Source organism: Microcebus murinus, chromosome 19 (genome assembly GCF_040939455.1).
Source record: "Microcebus murinus isolate Inina chromosome 19, M.murinus_Inina_mat1.0, whole genome shotgun sequence".
Lineage (NCBI taxonomy): Eukaryota > Metazoa > Chordata > Mammalia > Primates > Cheirogaleidae > Microcebus > Microcebus murinus.
The window spans coordinates 6,904,319-6,922,943 of NC_134122.1; the positions used below are offsets into that span (position 1 = coordinate 6,904,319).

General features: G+C 51.6%; 1 protein-coding gene and 1 long non-coding RNA gene across 2 annotated transcripts in view; both read right to left on the reverse strand.

The window, feature by feature from the left end:
• LOC142861020 (uncharacterized) overlaps nt 1-18,625 on the reverse strand; it is a 230,320-nt gene that overhangs the window by 198,755 nt on the left and 12,940 nt on the right. The gene's annotated exons all lie outside the window — the stretch shown is intronic.
• On the reverse strand, nt 49-17,172 carry TMEM114 (transmembrane protein 114). Its single transcript, XM_012785380.3, has 4 exons — nt 16,811-17,172; nt 16,408-16,488; nt 2,793-2,930; nt 49-580 (listed from the first exon to the last, which is right to left on the reverse strand). Exons 1-4 carry the CDS (start codon nt 17,118-17,120, stop codon nt 342-344), a joined length of 768 nt encoding a protein of 255 aa, XP_012640834.2. The 5' UTR covers nt 17,121-17,172; the 3' UTR covers nt 49-341.

Genomic DNA, 18,625 nt, shown 5'->3' on the forward strand with positions numbered 1-18,625 from the left:
GCCAGAGGAGGCAGGTGGACGTTACAACCTGCAGAGGTCTGCAATGGATTAAAGGGTGGTTGTTGTTTATTTCAGGTGATGCGGGTTTGACACTCTCTCAGCCCTCCCCCAGCCCTCCCCAGGGCACACGGACAGACATACGTGAGCAGCACACGGCACATCCCGCGCAGGGCAGCCCGGACGGCGCTGGGACAACAGCCAGGCCCCGAGCTCAGTCCACAGGGATTTGGGGGCTGCCCCTGTGCTCCCCCGGCGGCCTTTGAGGAAGAGGAGGCTGCAGCCACCGCGATGGGTCCATGAAGCGCCCAGGGCTCCCGTCCGCAACCACAGCCTGGCGGTGGCTAGGCTCCTACATCCTGGTCCTGCCTCTGTCTCAGGCCGAGCACACGGGCTGCTGCCAGGAAGGCCGCCCCGGTGAGCAGCTCAGCCACGAAGCTGACCCAGCCCAGGGCCAGGGACCAGCCGAAGCGGATGTCCACCTGGTCCAGGAGCGCCTTCTCCTCCAGGAGACACAGCGCCTGCCGGAAGGCAGCGGCCGAGTACGCGATGTAGATGCTAATGCCAGCGAGGGTCACCGCGGCTGCAGGGGAGGCAAGGGGAGAGCGGATCAAACCCCACACACACCCTCCTCCTCCTCCTCTTCCTCCTCTTCCTCCTCCTCCTCCTCTTCCTCTTCCTCCTCTTCCTCCTCCTCCTCTTCCTCCTCCTCCTCCTCCTTGCCCTGCCCAACCACGAAAGCCGGCCGAGACCCAGAGTCCTCGTTCCTTCCCACCCCAGGGCCTTTGCCCGTGCTGGTCCCCTCCCCTTCCTCCCCTCCTCTCCCTCCCACCGTCAGTAACTGCCATACTTCTCTGCGTCTCAGCTCCTGCCAGGGCCCTGGGTCTGCCTGTGCGGTGACCCCTCAGCACCTCGCAGCCGTCCAGCCCCGCCCAGGGCACATCTGCAACTTTGCACTCGCCCGTGTAATCACTTAGCTGACAACAGCCGCCTCCCCCAGTGGGCCGTGAGTTCGGGGGGCCGGAGCCATGCCCGTCTGGCTCGTCCTCCGCCCCCAGCGCCTAGAACGCTGCCTGGCACACAGCGGGCCTCCAGACGCGTTAGATTTGAGCTGTGCTGTCCAGCACGGCAGCCACCGGCCATGTGTGGCTGTTTAAATTTAAGTCAATTAACGTAAATTAAGTTAACAGCTCAGTCTCTCATTGGCACCTGCCGTGCACGCCTGGTTGGTGGCTCTCCCACCGCACAGACATGCTAGAGAACTTCTCCGTCACAGAAACTTCCCCTGGGTGATGCCGGTCTCAAGACTTAGTCACTGGGTGAGCTGTTAATGCCAATATTAACAGCAATCGTGGGCGGTCGGGGGAGATCAGAGCTTCACAATACTTTCACCTCCAGACATTGCTCTGGTTTTCTCTCTTCGTGGATCCCAAGTGTCATCGCCACTGTGTCGTTTTTCAACGCGGGACCATTGCTTACATGCAGACCTACGGGGAGCCACACAGCAGCAGCCTGGGCCAGATCCCGTTTCCCAAAACCTCTGGTCCGCCGAACAAGCGGTGTTAACCCCGCCGTGGTCCGACACCCCTACTGTATTGGTTTGGTTTGGTTTGGTGTGTTGTTGTTTACCTGGCAAGATCGTTTGTTTATGGTGCATGACATGCAAGGTTTTGATACCGGTGTACATGGAGGAACGGCTAAATCGCGCTAACGAATGTAGGCATCGCCTCACACACGTACTGTTTCCCCGAAAATAAGACAGGGTCTTATATTTATTTTTCCTCAAGAAGACACCCTGGGGCTTATTTTCAGGGGATGTGTTATTTTTTTAAGTAGAGTACAACAATCTGCATTTATTCAAATATAGTTAAGTCGTCGTCTTCTGGAACATCATCATAACTCTCCAAACCCCGAATGCCATCCTGAATTTCTTGCGACTCTATTTGCTTTAGAACCATTGGCCCCAATCTCTCCTGTCGAGCAACAGAGCTCTCGTGGGGCAGAGGAGAAGGGCTGCTTGTCGTCGTGACCGCTCTGTTACGAAATGCACGGGTTGTGCAGATGAGCTGCTTAGCCATGCCCATCACTAGGTCTTATTTTCGGGGTAGGGCTTCTATTGCGCAGATGCTTAGAAATCCTGCTAGGGCTTATTTTATGGGTAGATCTTATTTTTGGGGAAACTGTAGCACCTTTTGTGGTGAGAGCACTTTAAATCTCTCAGCGATTTTCAAGAATATGATACATTAACTGCAGTGACCATGATGTACAATATATCTCTCGAGTTCACTCCCTCATCTCACTGAAATTTTGCATCCTTTGACCCACATCTCCCCACCCCCACCCCCAGCCTCTGGTAACCACCGTCTTACTCTCTGCTTCTCTGAGTTCGACCTGTCTAGATTCCACACATAGGGGAGGTTGTGCGGTATTTGTCTTTCTGTGCCTGGTCCTGCCAGGTTTTTAGTCAAAATATCTACCACGATGTCTGATCGCCATGAGAGAGCGAGGGTGGCCAGAGTGAGGGTCCTTTGCCAGCCCATGGCCCTAAAGCTCGCAGCTAGCATGACTTCGGGCAAAGGCAATGCGCACGGCTTCTTTGGTGAGATGAGGAAATGATTCCTGGAACCAGAGGCCTGGGGATCTTGGGCTGGAAACCCCTCGTGTCTCCCAACTGTGGTATCACCGGTGGAGAAACTGAGCCTCGAGAGGCCATGGGGCCCCCTGCCCCACTGAGGCTTCATGGGCAGCACCCACCACCCACCTCCTCCTGAAGCCTGGGCAGGGTGGGCACCTACCTCCAAAGAGGAAGAGAGTCCCAGTGAGCAGCAGGAGGAGGTAGGCGCGGAGGAGGAAGCTCAGAAACCCCGTCATCCCCCCGAAAACCATCAGGATCAGGCTCAGAGGCAGCAGGATCACAAACATCCCATGCATGGCTTAGGAGAGACAGAGAGCACAGAGGGCAGGAGGGTTACTACCATCCTTCATTCAATCAACAAACACTTCCTGAGCACCCACTATGGGCCATTTCCCCGAATGCTGGGGGGGGGGGGATCTACACCACTGTCACTATCCCCACCACTGTCACTAGGACTCTTTCTAATGATGATGATGGTAACGACAGCAATAGGACAGGGGTCCTCGTGTGCAGGGCTGTGAGCCTTACAAGCATCATGTCACTTAACTCCCACAGGCCCATCCAGGGAGCCATCGTTATTGTTGTTCACTCGTTTATTCGCTCGTGTGGACACCGAAGCGAATAAACCAAGATCCCTGCCCTGGTGGGGTGGCACCCTAGGAGCAGAGTCCGGTGGGAAACAATTAGTAAATGGCAACACCGCTGAGACATGGGAACAGAGACAGGGCCAGGGATGAAGCAGAGAGGGGGTGGGGCCGGGGCCGGGGTCCCCCCGGGGGAGGGATATTTGAGCAAAGTCTGGGGGAGGGAGGCAGGGCCGCAGGTGCAGAGCCCCCCCCCCAGGTGGGAGCGTGACTCACAGTGTGATGGAGACACCTGGGGAGGCAGGGAGGTGGCGGGGTGAGCAAGGGGACGAAAGGAGACGCAGGCAGAGGGTGAGTGGGGCAGATCGGTAGTGGAGTCGTTGAGCTTCTCTCTGAAGGAGATAGAGCCGCCAGAGTGTGGGGTGGAAGGACCAGGGGGTTAGGCTGGTTGCTATATCGGGAGCGGACGGCAGAGGGGTGTCGTGGGTCAAATCCTGACTCCCAGTGTCTGTCCACCCAGCCCTAAGGAGGTGATCTTATATGGAAAAAGGTTCTTTGCAGATGTGAGCTAAGGATCTCACGATGAGCTCATCCGGGATTGGGGTGGGCCCCACGTCCAAGGAGTGGTGTCCTTAGAAGAGGAGAGGAAAGGACGCAGACGAGAAGGTGGCGCGACGAGGACAGAGGAGATCAGGGTGACCAGGATTGCTGGCCACCACCAGAAGCCAGGAGAAAGGCTGGAACAGATTTTCCCTCAGAGGTTCTGGAAGGACCACCCCTGCCAACACCCTAATTTTGGACTTCTGGCCTCCAGAACTGAGAGAGAACAAACTTCTGTTGTTTTACGCCACCCACTTTGGGGTCATCTGTTACGGCAGCTCGAGGGACAAGCTGGAAGCAGAGACCTCGGGGTTGGGGGGGATTCTTGCAAGAACCCTGGTACGAGGTGACCGTGGCCCAGACCAGGACACGGGAACAACAAGCAGTGGGGTGGTGAGAAGTGGTCAGATTCCGGGTAAATCTTGAAGGTAAAAGAGGCCACAGCCTTGGCCCTTAAAGGGTGAGAGAGAAAGAGAGAGAGTCATGAGAGTGAGATTTGGGGCTGAGCCACTGGGTGCAGGGAGTTTCCACCTGCCAGGACAGGGAAGGCGAGGGAGGGAGAGGCTGGGTGGGGAGGACGGTGTCAGGACACGCTGAATTTGAGACGGATACCGTAGGCCAGCGCTCAGCAGGCGGTCCGAGATGGGGCTGTGACCGGGAAGCTAGCACACACAGACGTGTTTAGAGGCACGAGACTAGTAAGGTCTTGCGGGGCAGAGAACAGAGGTGCAGAGGAGAAGTGAGTGAGAACTGGGCCCAGGGAGCTGCAACAGGTACACATCAAGGAGGAAGGAGGAGCCCGGGGTTCAGAGGGGCCAAGGAGCACCTTCCCCTCCCGGTGGGTGGCTTCCATGCCTCCCCCATTCACAGGGTGTCCGGCCTCCTGCCAGTGCCAGTCAATCCCCAGGGCAAGCTGAGGACAGTGATGGGCAGGGGTGAGCAAGTGGCAGGGGGTGGAGGGACATCGCATAAGGCCTGTCCCCAGTGTTCTGCCCCCAGCCCCAGCACCCAAAATTGTGGGTGTCCTGTGAGTCCGAGGGACATGACTGATATTGTGCTGGGCTGTCCTCCCTGGGCTGTCACGGGATGAAATGTGACTACAGGGGACAAGACGTTGGTCTTTCTCTCTTTCTTTCTCAAGGAAAAAACCTTGGGCAGGGAAGTAGAACAGCCGGTGCGAAAACCTGGTCCTGTAAGTTCTGTCCCCTGCACGGCTTCACCTCCAGACTGCAGCAGAGAAATGAAACCAGCTCTCATTTAGAAATTAATGAGGTTTCCCAGGGTCGGCGCAGCCCTGGCGGCCCTGCATGCGCCCGCCAGACACGCTGCAATCTGACATGACGTTCGCGTGCAATTAAATGTCTGGGAAAGAACAGGCTCCCCATGGGAGAGTTGTAAAACCTCCTGCTGAAATTTGCTCTGGCTTTCTTTGTGTCTGTGTGCCTTATTCGTTGCTTTTTTTTTTTTTTTTTTTTTTTAATTTCCAGGATCGTGGTCTTGGAACATGAATATTGATTCCCAGTTCTGTTCTCCTTGGAAATGTTCCCATCTCCAACCACATCTCTAAATGCGCCTGGGGAAGACGTTCCCCTTTGGGATGTGGATCTGACAAAGTCATCAACTTCTGGAGCTGGGATATTCGGGAGGTGGTGTGTATGCAGTGGTTGGGGACAGAGGGGTGGGGGGGCACCCAAAAGACCACCTGCTAAGAGTCTGAGTCTGCGACATACAAGCTGTGTGACTTTGGATAAATGACTAGACCACTCTGAGCCTCCCTGACAAAATAAGAGTGAAATCCCCTGCCCACCGATCTCCTGGAACTTACTAAATTCGACAGACATGCAGAGGGCATCTGCTGTGAGTCTAGCTCCTCGCTAAGCAGCATGGGGATACAAATGAATAAATCGCCGACAGTTCCTCTCTTGTCATATTGATGGAGTACCTGTATGATTGATCACCCAAACCACAGCTTTTGAGAGTCAAACAATCACCAATAGTTATCAAATTCTCTACTGTGACCACAGGTGTATACCGGGACCAGTCAGGGCAAACCAGGACAACCAGGTCACCCCACGTAACCATTTATTGTTCCAGCAAACATTTACCCAACACCTGCTGCCTACGCCTCCCGGGGCTCCAATGTCAGCTCTGTCACCTGCCAGCGGAGGGGCCTCAGGCAAGTTATTACGTAACATTTCAAACCTCAGTTTTCTCATCGGCTAAATGGAAATACTAAGGTATCCACATCACAGGATTGTGTGCTGAGGATGAAATAAAACAGCCAAACCTCTCGGAACAGCACTTGTCACCTAATAAGCCTGGTACACCTGTCAGTTATTATTGTTAGCGTTGGTTTTTCGGCTTGGTACTGTGCTACCTAAATGAAAGCTTACAAACCCTTTAGTAACATAGGAATCCTGCTACAACCAAACTCGGCTCTGGGAGTTTGAGAACCATGAGAACTGATTCCCATTCAGCAACAAGCCTCTAATGAGCCTCCGTGATGGGGAGAAAGAAACGCCCCCCGATGTCTGGGAACGGGCCTGGCGCGCAAAGCTGGATGGCGGTGTTCTCCTGTTGGGCGTAATCCCACTGAGCTCCAACCCCAGACAAGGCTGTCTGCGAGCACAACGCAGTAAGAACAAGCGCGGCCGCTTCACCGTGCTGCCTGAGCACAGGCAAAAACAAGGTCCACCCACAAAACACCCGCTCCTCCCAACTAATATGAGTGCCACTCCCTTCTCAATCGCAGCTTCAGCCATGCTCTAGTCTGCCTCCCTATAAATAGGATTGATCAAGACATTCATCAGAACTGTCCCTACTTCCTGACACTACCCGGCTCACAGCGAACCCCTGCTTCCTCAGACCCCCTCCAAAATCAACCAATCAAAACCCAAATCCTGTAACCACCTCCTACTGAGGTTTTCCCTACGGTGTGTGTTCTCCTCTGTTGCAATGAGCAGTAAACCCCAACTTAGTCAACTACAGGTGGTTCCTGGTGGTCTCTGGCTGGAAGACGACAGGCACTGGTGAGGGGGAGGGTGTGATGGAGCAGGTCAGAGGTGGAAGGAATCAAAGACCAGCAAGGCCCAGGAAATTTCTTTCTCAGGATGTATTTTTGCATACTCTTGAATGCCCAAAAACTTGCACACACACAGCCTCAACATAGTATGTGCTCTATGTGAAATGGATGGCTGAATTAATGAATGACGGAAGGAAGGAAAGAAGGAAGGAAGGAGCAAACTGAGCATTTGTTGAGCAACTAATACAAGCAATATTTGGGGCTAGGTATTATAGAGCTACAAAGTTAAATCATGCATAAATCCTGCCTCCTTGGAGTTTATAATCTAGAAAGAAAGTTCAAGTATAGACATAAATTGCTGTAATGTCAGCTGAAAATGATGTCTTAAGAGATTCAGGGCCGGGCATGGTGGCTCACACCTATAATTCTAGCACTCTGGGAGGCCGAGGCAGGAGGATCACTTGAGCTCAGGAGTTCGAGTCCAGCCTGAGCCAGAGCAAGACCCCTTCTCCTAAATATAGAAAAAATTAGCTGGGCATGATGGCACACACCTGTAGTCCCAGCTATTCAGGAGGCTGAGACAGGAGGATGGCTTGAGTCCAGGAGGTTGAGGTTGATGTAAGCTATGATGACACCACAGCACTCTAGCTGGTCAAAAGAGCAAGACTCTGTCTCAAAAAAAAAAAAAAAAAAAAAAAAAAGATTCATAAAGGGAAGAGCAGAATACTTGGGCTCAGAAGCAAGCTTCCCAATTCTTGGGTTCCTATCTCAGTTCTGTCATTTCCTGTTGGTGGTCTTGGGAGGAAAGGGTCCCGGGTCTGAGGCCAGCCAGACACACTGACTCACCATGTGACCCTGGGGGAGTCCCTTTATTCCTGGCAGCCCCCATTTTCTCACCTGTAAAAGGGGTTACCAGGGCCTCCCTGCAGAGAGGTCATCCTGACGGGCGATGCTCTCAAAAGCACCCAACGCAGCGCTGGGCGCACACGTGCGTTCGTAGACAGACACCTCGGCAGAGGCTGGGGACCGGCATGCCCTCGCAGAGCTCACAGCCTGGTACAGGAGGCAGCCCAGCTGGGAAGCAGGGGAGCGAAGGATCACTCCTGACCGTGACGGGTCAGAAAGGAAACAAGCATGAAGATACAGGAAAACCGGTGGGCGGTGGGAGAGCCTTATTCTTGGATAAAAGGTGATCGTATCAGTTTCCTGTCACTGCTGTAACAAATTATGACAAACTGGGTGGCTTAAAGGCAATAGGAATTTATTCTACTGCAGTTCTGGAGGCCAGAAGTTCAAAATCAAGGTGTCAGCCAGACCGTGTTCCCTCTGACCGTTCTAGGGGAGAATCTTCCCTGCCCCCTCCACTTCCTGGTGGCTGGTGGCTGGCGGCTGGTGGCAGTCCTTGAAGTCCTCTGGCTCCTGGCAGCATCACTCCAATCTCTGCCTCCATCGTCATATGCCATCTTCTCATCTCCCTTCCTTGCTTCTCGCTTTTCTTTCTTTCTTTCTTTTTTTTTTTTTTTTTTTTTTTTTGACTGTCACCCAGGCTAGAGTGCTGTGGTGTCAGCCTAGCTCACAGCAACCTCCAACTTCTGGGCTTAAGCGATCCTCCTGCCTCAGCCTCCCAAGTAGCTGAGACTGCAGGTGCATGCCACAGCACCCACCTAATTTTTTCTGTTTTTAGTACAGACAGAGTCTCACTCTTGATCAGGCTGGTCTGGAACTCCTGACCTCAAGCGATCCTCCTGCCTCAGCCTCCCAGAGTGCTAGGATTACAGATGTGAGCCACCCCATCCAGCCTGCTGCTTCTCTTCTTATGAGGACACTTGTCATAGGATTTAGGGACCACCCAGTTAATCTAAGATGATCTCATCTTGAAATTCTTAACCTAATTACATCTACAAACATGCTACTTCTAAATAAGCTTCCATTAACATGGACATATCTTTTTTGGGGGGGTGACACCATTCAACACACTGCTGTGTCTTGCATGGCATACAGTAGGAACTCAATAGAGGGTAGCTATGATTGTTATATAGACTCAATAATAACATAAACATGTTGACAGATCACCATTTCATCAAGGGTAAACGTGTGTGCCTAAGTGCAAGAGATATTTTAGACTCAAAAATGTTTTGTTATGAGTAAAGAGGAAAGCAAACCCAGCAAGAAGAAAGAAGCAAATATGTTTGTGCCAAAAAATAAAAATAAAAAGAACCCTGCCCTGGTGACCGTTCCATTATCTTCAAGCACTCTTCAAAGAACTGCTTAACGGGAAGAGCAGGCTTCCACGATGCCTGCAAGGTCAGGAAGCCCCAGGGTGGCTAGTGCTCTTGAAAAGAGCAAGGTCGCCCTTTACCCCAGCAACAGCAGAAGCTCTGGCAAGGGAAGAAAGTCTCAGGGACCATTTACGGAGGGGAAATGTCCCTGCCTTTATTCTCAAACCTTGTCAATGTGACTTTGCACTCCAGGCGGGGCTCGGAGATATTCAGTCCTATGATGCCTGGTAAGGAAGTGGCTTTTTAAAAATGTTTACAAATATTTGTCCTTGAATCTACCCTTGAGGACAAGGGCTGCATCTTAGCTATTCTCGTGGTCTCTAAGTTGTATTATTGTGCTATGGCAAGAACAGGGGTCTACAAGCAAAGACCTGGATTCAAATCCTGACTCCACCTCTTACTGAGCAAACATCACCAAACAACATCCTATCTCAAAAGCCTCCATTTCCTCACCTGCCAATTGGACTGTGGACTCTGACCTTACAGAGCTGTGGCGAGCACTGTGTATGGGAATAACTGTTGTCTTCACGTACTTAGGCTCTACCTTAGTTAAAAATGCCAACGAGGCATTTTCACAGATGGGAAAACTGAGGTTCAAGGAATTTATGTCAGTTGCCCAAAATCAAATAGCTATAAAGTGTCGGAGTTCGAACAGGATACCAAAGGAGGTGACAAAGGCGTCCTGGGACTGCAGATGGGGGGACTTGCCCCAGCCTGGGAAGTTAGGGAAGGCTTCCTGAAGTGGGGGAGAGATCTCAGCTGAGACCTGGAGGTAAGAAGGGGAGGCGTTAACTGGGCTGAGAGGAAGGAGAGTGTGTCCCCAAAAGAGGGGACAGAAAGTGCCAACATCAGAAGCAGGAGATCTGGGAAGCAACACATATCCCAGCTCTTGCAGTTGGAGAGATGAGCCAGGGTCACAGACAGTCCCACGAGCCACACTAAGGAGAAATCCAATCACTGCGGCAACCCTCTTAAGGCTTATTTTATAGCAACACGTAACAACATTGTTCTTAGAAAAAAATTAAAGCAAGCTTCATTTGGCCACCACTCTAACACCTCTCCTCTCCTTCACCTCTTTCCCAGAGTAAACCTCTGTGAATAGCTTGCTGCACATCCTTCCTGACTTCCTTCTATATATTTATATTTTTCCACATATTTACATATTTCTCCAATTCTATGATGCATATTTGATCTGAAATCTGAAAACAGGACATGTTTGACCACCCACCACATCTCACAGTGTAAGTGGCGGAATATTTTTCTGTCTTAATGGCACATAAAGATGCATCTTAAACTTTTGTTATATACCCACAGAAAAGATGTAATATTGGGGGATTTCTGTTGGGAGGGATAACAAATGGCATCATACTGCCTGTAACACTCTGTAACTTGTTTTTTTAATTCCACAATACATCTTGGTTTTCTATGCACACTAGTATATTCTTTTTGCAAGCTATATAATATTCCAGAAATTGGATATATACATATAAACACCTAGCCATTTCTCCAACTATGGGCACTGAGCTATACATATCTTGTTTATCATGGTTTCAAAAGTGGTATAGTGGCCAGGCATGGTGGGCAAGGCACTCATAATCCCAGCACTTTGGGAGGCCATGGCCGGAGGATCACTTTAGGAGTTCAAGACCAGCCTGGGCAAAATAGTGAGATCTCCACAAATTTTTTTTTTTTAAATTAGCCAGGCATGGTGGTGCATGCCTGTAATCCTAGCTACTCAGGAGGCTGAGGTAGGAGGATCACTTGAGCTCAGGAGTTGGAGACTGCTGTGAGCTATGATTGGGCCACTGCACTCCAACCTGGGCAACAGAGTAAGATCTTGTGAAAGAAAAAAAGAGACAGAGAGAAAGGAAGGAAGGAAGGAAGGAAGGAAGGAAGGAAGGAAGGAAGGAAGGAAGGAAGGAAGGAAGGAAGGAGGGAGGGAGGGAGGGAGGGAGGGAGGGAGGGAGGGAGGGAGGGAGGGAGGGAGGGAGGGAGGGAGGGAGGGAGGGATTGAGAGAGAAAGAGAAAGAGAGAGAGAGAGAGAGAGAGAGAGAGAGAGAAATGGTATGGTGGACCTTTTCTTATGCCTCTACCAAGAAGTAGAATAACTTTAAACATGAACTTTTTTATTTTAGTTTAAAATGTGGCTTTGACATGCAGTGGGCACCTGAGGAAGACAAGCTGAAACCCAGGCCTTCAAGCCCAGAGGAGCGAAGACCCACAGACACCAGCCTGCCTCCCTGCCTGCCTGCCGCACAGCTACAGCATAAATCACACTGACAACTCCCTCCTGGGCCCAGGCAGCCTGGTATGCCCCTAGTTCCTTCTATTCCTGTCCCTTGCCACCTCCACTCTTGCAATTGGCACCAGGCATCATGGGAGGGCGGGTTTTAATTTTCCACACCACTGTGACAGCCCAGCACCCAGAAAGACTGGAGACCCAACCTCGTGATGGAAAATACAGGACAGGCAGGCCGACCACTGGCCCTTGGTCCAGCTTCTGCCACTGGCATGCTGTGTGGGCGTTTGACCTCGCTGGGTCTGGCATCTCTATCAGACCAGCCTGACTGTCCCCAGGGGCTCTTAGGAGACTCAGCCAAGGTAAAGCATAGAAAATAACATGAGAGGCCCCTAACAAGGGGCACCACCCTCCAGAAACATCAGCCTTCCTTCTATTTCTGGAACACACCCAGCTCAACCCTGCATTGTAGCTTTGCACTTGCTATTCCTTCCGTAACGCAGGTCTCTGGTTCCCTGTCTGAAGGAGGTAATATAGGATGGCAGGACTCTGAACCCCCAAAAGCAGGCTAGGAGCTCCTCCTGTGGGCTCCCGTGGCTTCTGGTCTTTTTGTTTGTTTGTTCGTTGTTTTTGTTTTACTTCTAACTGCTCCTATGGATAACCACTGGTCTTAATATACACACATCATACTGAAATTACCCTCAGTGTAACATTGAAGCAGGGCCGGGATTCAAAGCCCAGTGAGTGATGTGGGCATCTGTGGGTTTCGCCTGCCCCTGCACCTGACTACAGCACCTTGACCTGCCCGTGTGAACACCCATCCCTGCCTGGTTACAAGTGAGCACATGACTCGGCCTGGCCAAGCAGCACATTCCCCCCCACCTTGGCTATAGTGGTTGGCTCAAGACTGAGCATGTGACCCAATCTGGTCCAGTGGAAGACCTAGCTGGAAGTTGTGTGGGATTATTGAGAACTAGACAGTCTCCTCTGTTAGGGTTGCTAAGATAGAAGAGAACTTAGCTGACTCAAACAGAAGAAAGCAAAATCCAAAAGAGAAGATGAAAGAAACTGAGTTTAGCAGTATGGGAGCCAGCTTTCCAGTTACATGGACCAGTAATTGCTTTTCTCATTGAAGCCAGTATGACCCGAGTTTCTTTCTGTCACTTGCCACCAAAAGATTCCTGGCTCGTGCAGCTAGCCTGGTTGGTTTTAAACCATGGCTCTTTAATCTACACTGTGCTGAATTTGATCATCTCCTTTCCATCAAAAATCATTCCAGCCCCTAGCCAAGGAACCAAACCTGTGATTTCCCCACAGCTAATCTGAAAGATAAAACCCTCAAGCAAGGTGGATTTTGCTGACAAGGAAACCATTTTGTTGAGACCTTCTCTCTGTCACCTGGCTGCAATAGTTGAGGTTGTAAGGTGTTCCTGTTCATGAACTTGGTGTTTCTGCTCAATTTCACCAAGCTGGCTGAGTAGAATTAAGGAGGCAAGAAAGCGATGGAGCTTTGCAGTTAATTATTGCGCACTGAAGTGGTCTGCCCACTTGGGTTTTCCTGCAGGAAAAAAATCAAGGTTTTTGTCCTATACACCCCTACCAGGATTTGTCTAGAGGGCTGACTCAGAGAACATGCAACTTGTCAACTGGCTTCTCCTCTATGGCCTCCACAGCAGGTCCTTAAAAGAATGAAATGTTTTTACATAATAAAATAGCTTGGATCAAATTCAAAATTCATTTTGGGGAAAAGGAGATTCTGGGGGAAATAAAAGCTCTTTCTGGGGTGATTTCCAATGAGCATGCAATCTGAAGAAGCAGATTGCCCTCTTTCTTGGATAATATAATGGTAATAATATTGGCTGGGCATGGTGGCACACACCTGTGGTGCCAGCTACTTGGGAGGCTGAGGCAGGAGGATCACTTGACCCAGGAGTTTGAGGTTTCTGTGAGCTATGATGATGTCACTGCACTCGAGCCAGGGTGATAGAATGAGAGTCTGTCTCAAAAAACAAAATGGTAATAATAGCAGCTACCACTTATTGCACACTTACGGAGGTCAGGCACTGTATTAAATACACTCTCCTATTTTATCCTCATAAAAATCTTAAAAGGAGGGACAATTACCCTTGTTTTGCCCATGAGGAAAAAAAACCTGAGGCTCAGGCAGCATAAGGAGATGTCTGAGGCCACACACCTAGTTGGCAGTAAAGCTGGGAGTTAACCATAGGTGTGAGGGTCAACAGATGAATTGACTCTGGATGGGAGTTCTGCCTGTTTCTCAAAATCCTACAATAAGCAGGGTTGTTGTATTATCAAGTTTCAAAAGAAAGCGAGCCCAGTGCCTACTGTAGTTAGCCACCTAATCTACCCACTGGTGTGATCAGTCCGCTGAAAGCCAGCGCCCAGCCGGGCACAAGGTCTGCACTCTACAGATGTTACTGCATCTAAAAAGAGGCTGGAAGGAAGGGGAAAGGGGAGAGCTCATGCTTATAAAGCAATTCCTACATGGCTGGAAACTCTGTGTCAAGACATTCATTCATGCAACATGGAGCTGTCACAACACCCAGGCACTGTGTGAGGTCCTAGGTAAGGTCCATTTTCTCACCCACTTTTATTCCATTTCATGGAATCCTGACCACACCCCTCATGGTTTCGACATCTCATTTTGATAGATGTGGAAACTGAGGCTCAAAGAGGTAGAGACACCTGTCCCAGAATCAGAGAAGACCCGGGTAAGGGTCTCAGCTGCAATGTGATCCCCATCTTCCTTAATCCAAGACAAGAATTCTTGGTGACTCTTGAAACGATGCTTCAAGAACACCCAGCATTCCTCCCAGTGCAGCTGGGGGCTCAGGACAGAGTATTTGACACCTCCACCTTTCCTCACCTCCTCCATGTGTCCAGGGGTGGTGTCTCCTTCAGTGGGACCCTACAAAGTGGTGTGCCCGTGCTGACTGGTAGCAACTCACAAGAGCCGACTAAGATTTTGAGAATTTTGTGAATCATATTGGCAGCTTGAAACTGACCACAGTGGAAGCATTTACACCCCAGAAATTGGCAAATCCTACAAATCAGGGCTTTGTAAAAATTTTCCCAGACAGCCAATTGTTAACTCTTATTTCCCAGCACATCACTGGACTTTAGAGAAACAGTTCTGGTTCACCGTATACCCACACAGTCATTCAATAAATACATATAGTGAGCTCCCCTTTTAACATAATACAGTCTGCATTCACTCTCATACTTGTTCAGCAAACTTTGACTCATGGCCTATTATATGCCAGGTTTTATGCCAAGTACCGAGAATTCATCACTGGCAAGATAGATGTGGTCCCTGCCCTCATGGAGCTGTTTTGGGGAAATCTCAGAATGGTGTAGAAAAGCTGCCCTCCAAACTGAGATGGTGCCAAGAGACCAAAGAAATAACCCAAATCAATCCAGCTGGGCAAGTGAGATGAGATTGTTAGAGGTTGATTACATAGGGCTCTCATTCTTAGGTGAACACTCACTTATGGCAGTGGCAGGAATTCTTCGGAGAGCAAGATCGGCACTGCCTGCCTGCCTGTTTGTAGAGCCTTAAATTTCTTTCTAGCAAGTGACCCAGAGCTCTCTCTCTGCCTCACTGTATATTTGCATATGATGCAGGTTAAGCATTACTTCTGGTTAGCCAGGGACTTTAGTATTGCAATTAACTAAAGGGGACTAAGGTAACTAAAGAGGCTTAAAACTGTTTAAACTGGTCTCAAGATTTATGATCATTTACACAAAAGGAGCTACTTAGGAATACCCTTTGTGCTTTGTATTTCTTTCAGCTCTTTTTTTGTTTTGATTTATATTTCTAAATTCAAAAGAAACCTGTCCAAGTTCTGTTAAACACTAGAAGCCACTGGTGGGGACCTTGTATTTTTCCCTCTAGAAGTCACAGTCTAACAAGGCAGCCAGATTTTAACATCCCCACCCCCCGCAAAAAAAGTCACACAACCTGTGCTATGAGTAGAAGTTAACCAACTCAAGAGGCAGAATGGGCGCAGGGAGACTCCAGGCACAGGGAACAGCACGTGCAAATTCCCTGTGGCAGGAGAAAGCTTGGTGTGTTCTTGGAACTGCCCCAAGGCCAGCAGGGCTGGAGAGTAAAGAGTCAAGGGCCTGAAGAGGGCCCCTGCCAGGCCTGTGGGCCATGCTAGGGACTTGTCTTCATTTTATTAACAGGAGTCCCACACCCAGGCCTCAATAAGTCTATCAAAGACAGCCCACGCTTTTCAAGGTCTGTGGAACTCCGTCCTCATTTCCTTATCAGATCCTTCTGTGATACCTCTGTAGGCCTCAGTTTCCTCATTGGAAAATGAAGGTAAAAGCGGAGATAATAATTTTATGGGATGGCCATGGGAACCAAATGAAGACCTAGATGAAAAGCACTTATCTCCCTGTCTGGGCCTTTGCGAGCCTGAGCGAACTATTAGGTTATGTCCCTCCTTCCACAGTGTGCATTCAGCCCGTCCGTGTTCTTGTTTCCAGGCCTCACAGCTTTACTCTGGCACCAGGAACCAGGCACCAAGGAGATGGGCACAGTGGCCCCTGGGCGGAGGTGCCCTGCCTTGCATCACTTGACAAACTTGTACCGCATCCCTGCTACCGCCAGGCGCCTGTTCTAGGCACTGAGGATTTGGGAGGTGCTGACATGAGGTCTCTGGGCTATGAGACCTCCTTTCTTTCAACATCCAGCTCCCTATGCGGGTTTAGGTGTCGGCTCAGGCTTCCCACTCTCCCTCGTGCTGCTGGTCTCTCTGAAATGCCACTGTGTATTTCCACCTCTCTCCCCAGCTACACCATGAGCTCCTGAGAGCATGGCCTGGGTCTCCATCATCAATGGGCACGGTGCCTGGCACACAGAAAGCCATCAACCAGCGTCGGATGATTGAATCTTAACCCACACGTTACAGGCGGAGCAAGGGAGGCCACCCCAGCCGCCCCCTCCACGGTGCCCGGGCCCGCTGTATGGAGAGCAGTCAGATCCGGGACGCTCCCTCTGTCCTCACCCTCTCGGGACTCACTGAGAAGTTGTCGGCTTGAGTCGCTGAGCGTCACGTTCTCCTGCCAAAAGGGGTTCATCAGCGGTGTGCACGGGCTCTGCACTGGAGGGGACGGAGGAATCAATCAGTGGATACAGGTACCCTGGAGTTCCGACCTCTGGCTGGCGGGTCGCCCCACGTTCGCCCTAAATGCCCCACCCCAGGAGGACGTGGGGAGAACTGGAGCAGTTGCCAGCGGAACTGGGCGCCTCTCAGAAGGGCTTCTGCAGCCCCGGCGCTCTGCCCGCCTTCCCCGCACCCCTAGACCTTGCACTCTGCGCTTGGGGCTTGGGGGAAGGGTGCGCGTCCAGCAACAGGTCCCAGGCAAAGGAGCAGGGCACCCAGCGTTTGTGGACACAGCCTCCGGCCCCCTGGTGCACCTTACCCCGGCAGGTCCGCCAGAGGCCCGAGTGGGAGCTCAGAGGCTCTGGCTGGCTGCGGTTGGCGGCCCCCGGCTGGTCCTGCGCCCCCGGGCCGCTCCTCTCCAGCCGCTCAGTGTCGATGATGTACCAGAAGTCCGTGCTGATGGCGGCTGCCAGGAGCGCGAAGCTGAGCGCCCCAGTCAGCGCAGCCGCGCCCGCCAGCGCGCCCAGGTGCACCCGCATCGCCCAGCCAGACCCCGAGCCGCTGGTTTCTGCCGCAGAGGTGCGGGCTCCAAGCTCCACTCCCGGAGCCTCCGAGTTCAGATGGGGCATCCAGCCCGGGGAACTCAGGTTCTAGCTCAGACCCTGGCTCTGCCCTCCGACCTGAACGCACTCCCGCTCAGACCCGGTTCCCAGCCCTCAGGTGCCACCTCCACTTGCAGACCCCTCACCTGTGCTGTCCACCTCCCCCTCCGGGCCGTCCCAGGACCCTAGCCCCTAGGCACTTGCACTTGACCCACCGCCTCCCTCAGCCCCACCCATAGCCTGAGTCCCAGCTGAGCCCTGCCCGACCCGCGCGCTCCAGCTCTTCAAACTGCTCGCTTGTCCCTGAGACCCTGCTCCCTGCCTCACTCTCCACCCCCCCCCCAGCCTGTCCCCACTCTGCCGGGGTCTCTCCCTTTAGCGCCCCAGTCCCTCCTTTCCTCCCCGCTCTGTCTCACTGCAGGCTCCCCACTCCCCGGGCTCCCGAGGTTCTTCCCTCGCCCGCCTTTCTGCCCTTCTCGAAGCTCAGCTCCGGCTCTGGCGCTGCGCTCCGTGTGTTTCAGCAGCCTGGACCCAGCTCCCAGCAAGCGCGGGAGCCTGGCGGGGTGTGTGTGGAGGGGGGCCTTCAGACCACCGTGGGGAGTACGAAGGAAATCGTGAGGTGAGCAGGTTTGCACATGAGCCGCAGTAGCCCCTCTCCCTCGAGCTCCAAGTACTCTTCTTCCAAAATCCACCTTCGAGTGATTTTTCTGAGTTGATCACAGAGAGAAAGGAAGATCAGTTTTTTACAAAAGTTCTTGAAAGCACTGGGGCAGTCCAGGTCCTCCGAGTCTATCATTTCTAACACCAAAATGTTTCTTCATTATCTAGCCACCACCAGCACTGCCACCACCACCATCATCATCATCACCATCAGAACCACCACCACCATCATCATCATCACCATCAGAACCACCACCACCATCATCATCATCACCATCAGTAAGTACCACCACCACCACCACCATCATCACCATCAGAACCACCACCACCATCATCATCATCATCACCATCAGTACCACCACCACCACCACCATCATCACCATCAGTACCACCACCACCATCATCATCACCATCAGTAAGTACCAACACCACCACCATCATCATCACCATCAGAACAGAACCACCACCATCATCATCATCATCACCATCAGTACCACCACCACCACCACCACCACCACCATCATCACCATCAGTAAGTACCACCACCACCACCATCATCACCATCAGAACCACTACCATCACCACCACCACCACCATCATCATCACCACTATTATCATTATCGTCATCACTACCACCAGCATCACCACCATCACCGCCACCACCATTGTCCTCCCAAATTGGAATGAAGATCCCTCAGCCAGAGAGAAGCTTCTTCCAAGGATTATGGGATAGAAGGGAAAGAACTTAGACCAGGAACCAGCTCTGCCACTAGCCTGCTAAAAGATCCTAATCTGGTTACTTCGCCTCTCTGAGCCTCAGTTTCCTCATCTGTAAGAGGAGCTAGTAAAAGTCCTCTTCTGGGAATCTAGTC